This window comes from Lontra canadensis, unplaced genomic scaffold, assembly GCF_010015895.1.
Source record: "Lontra canadensis isolate GAN:19392208 unplaced genomic scaffold, GSC_riverotter_1.0 scaffold118, whole genome shotgun sequence".
NCBI lineage: Eukaryota > Metazoa > Chordata > Mammalia > Carnivora > Mustelidae > Lontra > Lontra canadensis.
In genome coordinates, this window is record NW_022631112.1 from 2,787,631 (window position 1) to 2,802,167 (window position 14,537).

At 51.0% G+C, this 14,537-nt stretch overlaps 1 protein-coding gene across 17 annotated transcripts in view; it reads left to right on the plus strand.

The window, feature by feature from the left end:
• The first annotated feature begins 560 nt into the window (after positions 1–560).
• CD44 (CD44 molecule (Indian blood group)) overlaps positions 561–14,537 on the plus strand; it is an 84,060-nt gene continuing 70,083 nt past the window's right edge. For 3 of the 17 annotated variants that reach the window (XM_032840983.1, XM_032840982.1, XM_032840984.1), the window contains exon 1: positions 565–811. In XM_032840983.1, coding sequence (XP_032696874.1) covers positions 745–811 — 67 coding nt within the window. In that variant the 5' untranslated portion in view covers positions 565–744. Of the gene's footprint in view, positions 812–14,537 lie in introns of all 17 variants that reach the window. The other 14 variants (XM_032840975.1, XM_032840976.1, XM_032840977.1 and 11 more) reach the window with 10 other exon arrangements.

The window sequence follows — 14,537 nt, forward strand, 5'->3', positions numbered from 1 at the left end:
CAGCCCTGATAAAAAGCAAAACTCCACCTGAGCCAGGAGAACTTGGCTTCTCTTTCACTGGGAAGAAGAAGGCGCTCATCCTCTTCCCCTGGGAAGAATCACAAGCTCCCAATCCCTCCTACCCAACGTGCGCACGGGAACTCAGCTCTCCATGCAGGACCTCCTTGCCATGAGGCCATCTCCCCTCCCAGAATATCCAACTGGCTGCGAAACCCAGAGACACTACTCCCCAGCCCGATTCTCAGAGAAACTCAGCGGAGAGGAGGGGTCGGAGGCTGAACCCAAGGCGGCTGGGTTTGGGGATTCAGTCAATCCCTTGCGGGTCCTGAGGCCGCCTTCCCGGCGGGCCCGGAGAAGACCCCGGTGCGTCCCGGGGTGCACAGGCACCCCAGCCCTCCCGGCGCCAGCCCAGGCCGCCCGGATTTATGGTCTCGGCGGAGCACGGGGCGGGGGCGGAAGGGCCAGCGCAGGGGAGGGCTGCTACGTCTTTAAACCTCTGTAGGCTGCTTAGTCACAGCCCCCTCGCTTGGGTGTGTCCTGCGCTCGCTCCCTCCTCCCTCTTAGGTCACTCTTTCAGCCCTTGAATAAAAACTGCACCCAACTTCCCAGGCGCCCTCATTGCCCAGCCGGACCCCAGCCCCTGATAGGTTCCGTCCCGCCCGCTCGCCCCGTGTTCCGCCGGCCCCTGCCCAGCGCCCCCGACCCTCCGGCGCCCCGCGCTCGCTCACTCGGTTCGCTCGCACCATGGACAAGTTTTGGGGGCGCTTCGCCTGGGGACTGTGCCTCCTGCAGCTGAGCCTGGCGCAGATCGGTGAGTGCCGCGGGGGGCAGCGGGAGGGAGTGGCCTGGGCGGCCCGGAGGGACCCGGTAGCCACCTGGCTGAATTGGTCCCAGGGACCGGGGACCGGAGGCAAGTGGGAGGCGGGTCGCGTGGATTTGGTTCCGGAGAGCGGGGCTAGGATTTGCGCTAAGCCGTTGGAGAGTGTGCTGGAGGGAAGCGCCGTTGGATTCAAAGGAAAAGAGAAAGAGCGACAAAGTTGGCCGGGCAGGCTGCCGGCGCGCGGTTTTGGGTGAGGTCGCTGGTGCCGGAGCACAAGGCAGAAAGTAACTGTACTCCTGGGTGCGCGCAACCGGTGTCTGGACCAACAGGCTCATGTGCCCACGGGCGCTGGAAGCCTGGCTGGGCTGCGGCCGGGCAGGGCAGAGCTAGGCGGGGCCGGGGCTGTTGGCCAGGTGGCCGTAGAGATGGTGGTGTGAGGGCTGATGGCCATGAGCTTTCCAGAAAGGGGTGCGGGTGCCCTGGAGCTCCCCACTGGGCCTGGGTTCCAACGCCCTTGGAGCTGGCTCCAGTCACTGCCTATCCAGCGCTTGTGGGAACTTGAACCAGCTCTGTGAGGTTCTGGGTTTCCACGAGGTGCCAGCCTGGGGCAGGGAGTGTGAGGAGGAAGGGCAGTGACTGAGCCCGCTACTGGATCCTTGCGAGCCTCCTGCTTCTGCCAATCAGTTAGGGGAAACCCAGACAGTACTGTGGCTCACATTCCCTGCCTGGCAGCCTCAGAACAGGGAGGGGAGCCTGGGCATCCGGGTCGTGTTAGGGACCCCGGAGCTGGGGCTGCCGTGCCCCATCCGAACAGGGTCTGTACCTTCAGGGGCTTTGGAGTGCAAGATGGCTCGTGGGCTATTCTGGTGAGACCGAACTCCAGGCCTTCCTTCTCTTTGTCTGTATGTGTACAGATAATTACATGGCTGATTTGCTTATTGCTAGCAAAATTAATTTTTCTTTTAAGAAGTGCCAGCTGGGTCATTAAGACAGCTCAGCCTATGGTTCATTCTACTCAGCAAGTCTTTATTAAACCCAGCTCTGGGGGGGACCAAGAAAGTAAAGACACAGTCTTACCTGGGTATTTTGGGCTGGGGATGAGTGAGGATTGAAGAGTTAGATTGGTGAAACAGAAATAGTAATAGCGATGATAATCATACTAATAGAAGAAATGCCAGCTCCGGACGCCGTCTGCTACATGCTTTCAGGGGGCCAGACGCCGTGCTAAATCTTCATAAGTGTTAACTTTCTTTATGCTCACGGTGGCCCAAGGAGAAGTGTCCTGTTACTAGCCCTGTTTTACAGGACGGAAACAAACCGAGGCTCAGAGAGGTTAAGCAACTTGTCAGTTTTCACACAGCCAGAAGGATTGGTGCACGTGTGAACCCAGGTCCATGAGCCTGTGCTTACTGGGAACATGTTAGACTGTATGGATAGTCCAAACATCCTTGGAAAGAGTTTGGGGACAGAGGGCTCAGGTGGATCAGAGGCCATTGAGGAGGACTTTAAGGCGAACTGAGCTCTAACAAGCCCTTGAAAGGCAAAAATGCTCCAGGTGCCAGAGAAGAGAAAATCTGGAGTTCAGGGAGAGCGCTGGCCCGGCCTTCTCTGGGACCTCCAGGGACGTCTATCTGGGTATTACCTTCCAGCGTTTCTTCTGCTTTGTTTCTGAGGATCCTGATTACTGACTCCTTCCAACCGGTCTCCTTGATTCTTCTGAAGGGCCCTGTCCCCAAATATTTGGGGCTGTCCTGACCCTTGAGTTCTTCCAGAGACCAGAAGCCTCATTCCCTGCCCCACATTTTCATGGTCCTTTTGGGCAGCATCATTTGGAGGAAGCACGAAAAAGTGCCAGTAGCAATAACTGTCAGAGCTTTGACTTTCATGAGCTTGTAACGTTGTTTGGAAGGAACTGAGACTCGGAAGGGAGACGTGACTTAACAGCAGGTCGGCTGGGCAGGCAGAGAGGGGAAAGAGGAAGAGGAGCTGGGGTGGGGGTGTGGGCAGTATCTTTGCCCCAGTCCCCCCTCGCCCCCCACTGTGTGGGTGGATTAGTAAGGAGGGACGCCTCCAAAAGACAACGAGGAAACTTTGGAAAGGAACAAAGCTTTGGGGAGGAAGAAGGCCTCCATCCTCCGTGTCAGAAAGCAAAAAGTAGAGAAATGGCCAACACGGGACCCAAAAACTAAGTTGGAGAATAGACGCTTTGAACTGGGTGTCATAAGCAGGGGAAAGAAAGTGGCCCCAGGTAGAGGTCAAGGGGGTCGAGGCCTCCCACATCTCCCCTCTTCCTCTCCTCACTGCTTGGGAATTGCGCCCCCGGTGTTGAGAAAGAGGGGTGCATCTGAGGGCCCTGGAGCTTGGGGGTGGCAGGGGCCCTTCTGCTCCCTGTGGACTTTAGAGACCCCTCTTCCTGGGAGTTAGGACTTTGGCTGAGTTTTCCCAGGTGCAGAAGCAAGAAATCCATCATTGCTGAGGTTAGCATCAATCAGTTTGGTTGCTCCCCAGATACGCATTGGACATCTTATTTCTTGCAAAGGCTCAGGGCCAAGTAGGTGTGTCTGAGGCTGGCAGCCAGTAGGAAAAGGTTCCATTTTCTTCCAAATCACCCCACGCAGAAGCAGCACAGGCAGCATGAAATTCTTAACTTATGACAGATCCCCTTCCATTCATTCAAGAAATATTTCTTGACTCATTGTCATAGACTCAGCAATGGGGACTCCAAGGACCATTTAGAAAAATCCTCTTTTTTCCCATGGAGGAAACAGATCCTGAAAAGGAGGGAGGAGTGACTTTTCCTCTTGCAGATGGACTGAGGGCTGGACATTTTCCATCCACGGGTCTCTGAAACACCTGTACCATCCAGGACAGTGATGAGCCCCCGCCTCTTGTCCCTGCAATGGGTACAACACTTGTTTCACACCTTAAATGCTATATTAAACATCCACTACATTTTAAAAATTTTAATCTACAATATATCCAGTTTGAGCTTAATAGAAGAAGAATGATATATATTTCTTACCACAAAGCAGAGTTTCTTCTCGAAGCCTCACGCTGCTACTGCAAAGAAGAATGCTAAGTCCCAGAAAGTGCCGTTTACTGAGCACCAGCTCTGCACTAGGCGCTCAGCTGGGGGATTTGAATAAGTTATTCTGTATAAGCCTCATGACAGTCCTGTATATGTTTAGCACTTTCTTAACCCCATTTTCTAGATCAAGAAACTGAGGCTCAGGGAGGAGGTGTGACTTGTCCAAGGACACACAGCTGGTAGACCATGGGGATGGGGTTTCCCATTGTCTAACATTTGAGTGTTAGACTCCAATGCTTATGCTCCTTTGGTTCATTACTTGGGAAATTGTGTGTGTATGTGATTCTCCTCCCTTCCCTGTCCCATGTGACCAACTAACGTGAAGCCTGGTGTGAAGGCCTCTCCCCACTGGCAGGCTCTGTGGACTCTTGGCTGCCCTACCCTGCCCTACCCTGGACTGTTTCTCCCCAGGCTTGGCCACAGCTGTCAAGAGATGCCAACCTAGTTATTTGTTACTAAAATAAGTCAATTGCCTTATCAGAGTTCAGCTGCCCTTCTAGACATGCTCTCATTTGCAGGCTTGGAAAAAAAGGAGAGGCTCTGCTTCTCGTCTAAGAGACAAGTTAGGGCAATTCCCTCCTGCCTGAAAATTAAAGAAGAGCCCCTGCAGAGTTCCTCACCCTAACCCTGCAAGCATTTTAGATGCATTAACCTAGCAAGGCCCTCATCACATGCTCCACGGAGGCCCCCGGTGTTTAGCAGGTTGTATGTGGCCCAGCGAGGGCAAGCCTTAAGGACTCAGGTGGTGGGCTGACATGATCTTCTACAAAGGTCAAGGATCTTGAACTGAAAGCTGTATGGAACTCAAGGTGAAGGCAGCCACCCAAGTGAGATTTCAGATCTGTCTACAGCTTCTGGGCTGATGGTTCTAAGCTGGGGTTCCCTGGCAGAGTAGAGATGGTGGGAGGCAAGCTGGGCTTCCCCAGCAGGGGTCCTGCCTAGGGCTGGGGCAGGGTTGAGGCAGGGCTGGGGCAGGGCTGGGGCAGCGCTGGGGCTGGGCTGGGCTGGGCTGGAGGCTGTCCTGGGACTGGAGCTAGGTTGTGTTGGGCTGGGGCTAGGCCAGGGCTGTGGCTGGGTCTGGGTCTTGGCTAGGACTGAGACAGAGGCTGGCAAGTTATGTCTCCCCAGCACCTGGGGTCAGCCAGCTCCACCCAGAGCCTGAAAAGGAAGTGGCTCTTGTGCAAGGGCGAGCAGAAGCAGGTGGCAGATGCTGTCGGACAAAGCATGGTTCTCAAAGGGGATCTTTTCTGCTTCAGAAAGAAATTCTGGGGATTGCACAGCGAGAAGCTGATGACTCAATTTCTTTTGTGTCTCTGCTTGACTAGGAAGTACACAAGCGTTCTTTAGAACGATCAGGGTAGCCTGGTGCCTCCTACTTTAAATTCGAACCCCACTCTCCACTCACTCGGCAAGTTGAAATTTTTCTTAAAATATGTCCTCCCACAGGGCTCCTGGGTGGCTCAGTGGGTTAAGCCTCTGCCTTCAGCTCAGGTCATGATCTCAGGGTCCTGGGATCGAGTCCCGCATCGGGCTCTCTGCTCAGCGGAGAGCCTGCTTCCCCCTGCCTCTCTGCCTACTTGTGATTTCTCTCTCTGTGTGTCAAATAAATAAATAAAATCTTTTAAAAAAATGTCCTCCCCCAAAGCTGGTCATCCAGGGTATGGGAAGCCAGACCAACCTGACAGAGTTAGGAAGAAGTGTTTTCTAGTCTGTGGTTGTGGAATCTGGCTTGGTATGGATAAAGTGATTGGGCATGCCAAATTTCCCAGGAAAGTCAGGATTTCAAATATGCAAACACTCTACCAATTAACGCATAGTATATATTTTGTCTAAGGGTCTCATTTTTCTACCAATAAATGTATGGCTTCGTGTGATTAGGAGTCAAAACCTTTGCAAGGTGTTTTGCATAAATGAATTCAGAGCTTGACAATGCCTTCTTCAGTTTAGGGTCCGATTAAATTGATATTTGGTTCTGAAAACATGGAGAAGTATTGGGGAGAAACATTCATATGCCTCTGCTCTCCACTTCCTGATCACCCCAATATGTGAACTACCAAGACACACTACATATTTGATTCTTGTGTGCCATGCGTGTGGGCACACATGCATTGTGGGTGTCGGTATGTGTCTGAGCCCATGCCTCTACCCCTCATGTGGGTATTGCTTGCCCCTCCTTACGCATGTGTCAGGTGTCTTCTATGGGCCCCACACTGTGCTGGGTACCACGGGGGAATTACGTGTATGAGATCGGCACCTCTGGCCAAAAACCTTGTGGTTCTGTGTGTAGAATATGGTGCACCCAACTGACAGGCTAATGGCATTGTCGAGCTGACACACGATAAGCAGGGCTGGAGAGATCCACGGAGAGGAGATGGCAGTAGGGACCAGATAGGATTTGAATCTACGAAAGAGCAGGACTGAAAGCAGGGCGTGTCTCTCTGTCACCCTGCTACTTATCTACCCACTGTCGAATACGTTAGTGAACCAGCCCACAGCGTCAACAAACATTTATCCCATCCCTGCTGACTGTTGCAGCCAGTTAGGCACTGGGGGGCTCGTGGTCAGAAGGCCACCGCCCTCACCCCTGAGTCGCCAGCGCGTGGTGTGGTATGTGGTTTCCTGGGTAATGGCTGGCTGTGTGTCTCTGGCTTCCACATACTAGATTCAGGTCTTGCACTGTCCCCCTCAAGTCATGAAAACCCAGAATGCCTCCAGACATTGTCAAATTGGTGGTGGTGATGGGTAAAGTCACCTCCCGTTGAGAAGCTGGGGTCGTAGGACGGCAGCCATTCCAGGAAGCTCACTTCTGACAATGCAGTATCTGCTTCTCATAGGGCCCCACTGGGCTAAAATTAATTAGCCTTGAAGCTGCGCAGTAAAATCATGCAGAGGGAGGCCTTTTTCCCTTTGTGGGCCAAGGGGTGCAATGACTTTCTCACTTCTCCGAGGGGGAAAACCCCAACCGGACATGCTCTGTCTTATCTGTCTTCTGCAGAACGGTGGGAGCCCCCTGACGTCAGGGATCATGTCACATTCATTGTATGCATGTGTGACCCCAGATCCAAGCATTGGCCCTGGTTAGCGGTAACTGTTGAACTCAAGTGAATATCCAGAATCCAGAGTTAACCTGGCCCTCTACACGGATGCACGCTGGACAGCATACGTAACACAGCAGATACGTCTGTGCATGTATAGGGTAACAGTCGGTGATGGCTGTTTTGCTGAGGGCAGGGGTGAGAAGGGTGCTGGGCTGGTCAGCTGCCCACCACAGGGCTCATGTTTGGTCTGCCCAAACAGGGAGGTCACCCGTCTATTTGTGGTTTTGGTGGCTGCTTGCTGTGGCTGGGGACGTCTGTCTCAGGACAGGGTTACTAGCTTCTTGGGCCAAGAAGGGGGCGGAAGCCAGGCAGGATGGTGACACCAACCCCCAAATTTAAGCCTCAAAATAAAACCCTCCCCAGCAGCAGCCCGCTTGGAGGTCTGGTTATTTGGGAGATGCTGATCTGAGGTTGGACTCCTTGAACACCCCTCTGATTCTCCTCCTCCCACCATGCCTGCTTCTGGAAGGTGGTGGCAGCTGGGAGAGAAGCAGAAGAGCTTCACAGAAGCGTCTCACCATTTCTGGGGGTCTCCTGCAGCTCAGGAAAGAATAAGTCTCCAGGGAAGCCTGCTGTCTGCTGGGGAACCCCACGGGCAACAGCAAACTCTGTCTCCTCTCCCTAGAAGCTTGCCAAGTCTGGAATTGCCCATAACTGGGGCAGGTCCTGCCTCCCTACCCCAGGGATCATCTGTCCAGTGACGCTTGGACACAGGGAGTCAAATGGGGAATGAAGGGACAGGTGTCGTGGGGGGAAAGACCATCCCGGAGCCAGACCTTCCTGAGCGTGGTGTGCTCCGGCTGCCTGGGTGTGTCCATCCGAGGCAAGTGGCTCTTGTGAGTGCAAGTGTGGGCCTACTGGCCTGGGGGTAGGAGGGGGCTGACTCACCGGGAAGGCGATTTGCAAAACTCAGGCCCCAGAAATCTTCCTCGAGGGAAGGTTTGGAGTTTTGGAGTTGTGAAACTCCAGTGGGGAGATATTATTCACATTTGCTCTGGTGTCTCGGCCAGTGTCCTCTGGAGGGTGCCTGTCAGTTCACCTTCCTTCCCCACAACCTTCCTTGACAGTTAGAGAGAGTGCCTGTACCTTGTGCACTTGTTTCTTTGCAGTTGGTTGGATATTTTTGAGGTGACGATCGCCACAATTAGTAACAATAGTGAATACTTACACAGCGCTAACTCTACACCAGCCTTCTAACATACACCAGCCTTCTGAGTAGTGTGATTATTTGCCCTGTTTTACATATGAGAACGCTGAGCCATGGGGAATTTGAGTAACTTGTCAAGGCCACAGAGCTGGTACATGAAGGAGCTGGGATTCCAACCTAGGTGATCCGGCTACTGGGTCCAAGCTCTTAGGCACTGACTTACTGTGCTTCTCTTAGTGTATCAAGCTGTCAGGGCCCCCAGAAACCCCAGTGGTGATGCCTGGTGGTACTCTGATTGTTTCCATAAACTCCATCCGGGAATCAGGTGTGGGTTAGGTCATAAGGTCCACAGAGCTGGTCTTGCCCTCCCTTTCTCCATATGATGCCAGAGGAAGGGGATGGAGTTGCAAATATGAAGGAGAAAGAAGTTGTGATGAAAACTTCTCCCCATTCATACTCTGAGTGTCTTGTTCATTCCAATTCCTGGAGAGAAGTTCTGCTCTCTTCTATATGGTGGGAAGTTGGGGGCAGGGAGTAGGATTGAAAAGGATGGTAGATTGAGTTGTTTGTTCATCATCACGTCATTACTTGTCCCCTGGAGGAGAGGTGGAGGTTGCTGATGGGGGATTCTCCACCATCTAGGACTTTGGCTGGTGAACAGACAAAGCTGGGAAAGGGGTCAGTCAAATAGCAGGAATGTGCTTGCCCTCAGTGCAAGAGTCCTTGGCCCCAGGGCCTTCTCTCTACCAGCTAGAATTGTTGAGGGAAGAAGGAACTGAGAGATGAGGCCATGAGGAGTCAGGCTACACTCTCTGGCGTAAGGATCTGAGCAAATACTACAAGTGGGCCCTTCTTCCTCAGCCTAGCCTACACCTAAAGGTGGCCTGGCTTCTGTGTGGCCCAGCAGGTGACTTGTGCAAGGGGAGGTGGGGGAGATGGGCAGTGTTTCCTCTGGGTGCTTTGCTTGAGAAACAAGCCACCAAGGAAGTGTGGAGGCAGAGCCCCCTGGGGACATCTGCCTTATCTGTGTGTGTTTGGCCTGGGCTCAGAGACTCATCACAGATTCCTTACCCATTTGAATTTCACTTGAGCAGGTCTGCAGGGCCTTCTAGGACCCACACATCAGTCATGGATCCAGGAGGCATCTTTTACTACTCCTCTCCAAAGACAACCTGCCAAGGTATTAAGGTGATGACAGTAAAGCCTTGTAGGTGTTCATCATTATGCCAATTGAGATGCTGAGGAGAAATTCACAATGCCCGGCAACTAATACCTGGTCTCCTGCCTTGGGTCTAGAGGGTGGTTTCTGTGCAGGTCCCTGACCCCAGCCTTCACACAGTCCAGAAGTAGTAAATGAGGATCTCTTATCTGCCCATCACAAATGTGACGGAAGGAAGCAGAGTCTAGCAGAGCTGTGTACTGTCTTATAGCAGGCGGGAGACCAGGTGAGGTCACTGAGCCACCTCCCGAGACCCCAGCTGGTTGCACGGTCACAATTTCCTGCAAGGAGAAGACAAGTATTCAGGTACTGACCAGAGCACTGGTCACACAGAAGTAGACCAGACTTTGGAGAGGGAAGTGATGCCGGCGTAGAAATCTCTTACCTGAAGTTTATCTTCTCTGTGGATCTTCTGTGGTTGGACAAGTTGTCTTCCCAATGTCAGCCTTAGAGGTCAGGTACATCCCGCCAGTCTAGCCTGAGTGACTTTTATTCACCTCTATTGTCTTGTTTCTCCCTGATAATTCATAAACCCCCCAGGAGCATAGCTCCATCTAAAAAAATTTTAGATGAAGTTTAAGGGATGCTTCTGAGCTGTGTGTGGCCATCTGTTCTCTTTCACTGGTGAGCAGAGGAGCGCCTTAAGGAAAAGTTCATGCTTTATGTACATTGCGTACATTTTTGTATTGCGGTAGCCCCCAGTTTTCAGTTCCCCAATTATAGTAGATGCTTGATAAATTTTGGATGACTGAATGGGTGAAATTTCTAGATTTGGCAAAGCAATCTTTATCATTTACCTTTGGTGATTTTTATAGATTCTGGATAATTCTTTTTTATCCTTTTTTTTTTACTGGTCTATAGAAACCTTTTAATTTTATTTATTCTAGTGTCGCTTTTAGTGATCCTCAAACCTCCTTGAAATTGCTTTTCTCTGCATTCTCCCTAATGTGAGTATCTTTCTTGAAGTTTGACGTGTCAGGCAAGGCAGGGGAAGTTCAGAGCTAATTAGGTTTTGTCCAATAGAACAGGGATCTTGATTTCCTATAAATCTGTCTGCCTCTATGCCCCAGCACTTCCTTCCAAATCTGGTCTCCTGCACAAAAAACCCCCAGCCTCAAAATCATATTCCCAATGACACTTAGAGAAAAGATGTTGTCTTTTGGTCACTCTGTTAAAAGAAAAAAAGAGGAAGTTGTTTTTTTCAATGGTTTAAAAACCTCCTATTCCAAAGATCACTTGTGGGAAATCAGAGGTTTCTTGTGGTTTCCTGGGAATGAGGAGGTTTGGCTTTGGAGGAGGGCTGTGTAGAAGGAGCAGCGGCTGTGAAAAGAGCCAGACCTGAGGCTGATTTCCCTCTTTTCCACTTCGGAGCTGCGTGAGCTCAGACAGCGCATACATTAAATGTCTTGAACAATGTTTAGCATGTGGTATCTTGTGCTAAGTGTCTAGCACATAGAGGTGCCTCAAGAATAAAAATGACTATTATTTATTATATTTTAGTTTGCTGAACAAATCATTTCACCCCTATTTACCTCCAATTTTCCATGTATAAAATGAGAGGGTTGGATTCTAGTTGATCTGTAAAATCTCTTCCAGACCTCACGTTCTATAAATCCACCACTCTGTAGGCCACGAACACCTAAGCCTCATAAAACTTAATGGAAAGAATAACATGACTATAATGCAGGGCCAAAAAAAAAAGTGATGCCTGGTTTGTATTAAATGTCAGAGGTGAATTATTAATCCATGCCAGAAACAAGTCTGTTGACTCAGTTGTACTCTAAACCCCAACGGCGGGGAAGCATGACTCTTAGGAACAAGGTGCTTTGTTCAGAGGATTCAACTGAATCCTCTCAACCACCTTGGAATGGGCAGTTGCAGAAGCTGGGGCCAGAGAAGTTAGGAACATGTCTGAGTCACACGGCTAAGACTGCAGGAAACCAGTCCTGAGATTACCTATAGGATCTGAATGCAATACCCTTTTCCTTAAACTGTACATTGGAAGAGACATTGCTTCAAGTGATCAAAAAAGCCAAGCTGTGAAGAAGAGAAAAGATTACGTCCTTTACTCTCAAAGCTCCATGAGTAACTTGGATTTCTCCACTTCCCTTAAGGGAATGCTGCAGTATGTTGGTACAAAATGAACCACACTACTCAACCAAAGCAGTGTGTAGAGGGTGAGATGTAGTATCCTATGGAAAACAACTAGGGTGACCATGAGGGAAAAAAAGCAAATAAGACAAACAAATATATTATTTTTTATTATTTATGTATTATATACATTACATAATTAATATATATTAACTATATAATTAACCCATATTAAATAGATTATATAATTAACATATGAAAATATCATATAATTAACATTATATAATTATATAATAAATATTAATATATCATATGATTAATAATAAATACATAAATATGCATGTATTTATTATAGCTATTATAAACACACACACACACACATACACACACACACACACCCCTACCAAGCACTGGGCATGACAGACCTTTGAGATGGCAAGTTGCTTCTTCTACTGAGAACCTTCCAGATTCCTGCTAAAATATTTCTTTTTCATAAACCCAGGGAAGCTCTTTTTGTTGAGGAAAAGGAAAAAGGGAGGATGGGAGGGAGAGGGAGAGAGAGAGAAAAAATAGGAAAAAGGAAGTCCTAGAGATGGCACTACTTAAGAGTTTGCCCAAGTGGGTCAAGGACTAAATGCCCTGCCAGGGTCCTGACCTCCCACCAGTCTCTCAAAATCCTTACTGAGATCCCATCCACCCTGGGCGTGCCCCTCTCATATCCGTCTGGGATCCGCCAACCAGAAACCGAAATAAAATACCAGATGCGTTCTGTTCCCTTGTCACACGCAATGCCCTCCATTATGGCTTGGTCACCGTGCCTCCAGCCCGTCCCGCAGACACGGCGTTCTAGGACAAAGAACAACCGCGTGCAGCCCACGGAGGTCGGCCCTCTTCTCCCCTTGGTCGCAGGACTGTGGGCCAGATTCGCCCCTTAACAGTTTGCCCGCTTCCCCAGTTGTAACACGGTGATCAACTCCCTAATTCAGTTCACTAAAAAGTGTAGTGTGGCTGGCACGGTAAGAAGTAGTGAGGGAAGAGGAAGATCTAGATTCTGTCCTCGGGGGCTTTATGGTTTGGGGGGAGAACAAGCAGGTGACAGGGCTCCAGGAGATGACGTATCACCGAGCGCCGGAAGGTGAGGAAAGGCGGACAGCTCGGTGAGCCGCAACGCTGCGGGCTTCCTGCACGGGCCGGGGTTTGAGGACGAGAGGGACGAGCACATGGAAGAGAAGATGGACAGAGAAGGGGAGAGTAGGGGGCAACCTACGCAAGTGCAGAGCTTGGGCTGGAAGTTTCCAAGGGACGCAAGGAAGTGTGGCCTGACGGGCTCAGGAGAGGGCGCAGGCCGTCTGAGGAGGAGGCCGAGCGGCCGGCGGGTGAGGGATGACATCGGGCGGATTCCAGGCAATCAAGTGTCAGTGGCACGGGCGGCAAGATCCTGTTCTTCTGCCCCAGGGAAGTTCCCACGACACCCTCTTCGGAGGCTGCTGGATGGAGTTCAGAAGTGGGGCAGCTGCTCCCGCCCTGCTTGGGATAGAACTTGAGCAGCTCTGGCTGGGTTGGAGAGTGACAATGGAAGAGAAGCCCAGGCAAGCCCTGCGGCCCCGGTGGCAAATAGATTCCCGGTAGCAGATGGCTCATGGACCATTTCCCCTTGATTGCTAGAGGCTGCCTGGAGGGCTGCGCTAAGAAGCCAAACCTTGGCTCAGCCACAGAGGGTGCTGTGATCCATTAGTGATGTCTGCCACGGACACGGTCTGGAAGACTCAGCTCCTGTCTCTCTGGGAGAGCACTACAGCAGAGCAGCAGGCTTCTCTGGTTTTCCGTTCTGGTGGCTGCCTGTCACTAGGATGTTAGCCACTCCAATCTAGTGAGCAAGTCATTCTGTAGACTCCACCTCCTTCCAAAAGAGTATAAATTCAGTCTCTCACCCAGAGGAGTTTGGTGGCTTGAGCCTTCTAGGATTCCTTTGCACTGTTTTCCCGTCACCCCAAGTGAAGTTAGATGCTGGGAGCCAGGAATCTCCTCTGTTTGAACCAGAGCCAGGCTCCTTGGCAAAAGGCCCCTTCTGCACATTGGCTTCTCCGTCTGCAAACCGAGAAGACAAAAATGACGCCTCACCCATGGGGGTGATAGGAGGAATAACTAGCTAATGGGAGTAAAGCCTTTGAAGATGAAAGGGTTGTATGTGCACGTTAATTACAACTTTTATCAGCCCTGGAGCCTCTGCATTTTCAGCTGCCACTTGGGGCTCTTCGGTGCCTCCCAAGTGCAAACGGCAACAGCATTCCACAGACTGGCCCCTCTGGGTCCAGCTTGTAGCCTGCAAGTCACGTAGGCTGGATTCTGAGCTCAGGCCGGCAAGCCCATCCAGGGACACTCAAGTTTCCCACTAGTCACGCCCAAGAGAGAAAGCCAGCTCACTACCTGGACAGGTAAGATAAGATAGAACCAAGGTATAAACAAAAGGCTCCACCAGGAGTCTACTAGAAATAGCCCCCAGGTGAGATTAGGACACTGTGCTCTAATTCCCACCATGTCAAAGCCTAATTGTGTGACCTTGGGCTACTGGCTTTATCTGTCTAATGCTTCAATACACTGTGTGAACCACCTGGGGATAATAATCCCTCTGCCTCCCCGGGACCTCTCCTTGGCCTGCTGGTGTGAAAGTGTTTTGTGCTGGTTGGTAGAAGCACGTGGTGTGGAACTACAAGGTCCTATTATTACCGGAGGTAACTTTCGCCTTTATCTCTGTCTCCCGTTGCTGGTTGACCCCAATCGTTGAAATTGTATTCTTCAGAATGTTTACCCATCTCTTCCGAGCTGCCATCCCCTCCTGGGCAGTGCTTATCTAGGAAGACCTGGTATGTGCTCAGGCTTCTTGGTCGTGCCATTGCCTGAGGTGTGCAGATGCAGTTGGGGTGGCAGGGGACTGGGGTGCCCTGTCAAGGTGAATCACAGTACCCTCGCTAGGGTAACTCAGTAAAAGCACTGGAGGCAGGGGTGCGAGAGTTTTCAAAGGCTTTGTGGGGGCTTAGAAAGTGCCAGCTGGCCTGGGCCCTTACAGCAGCACC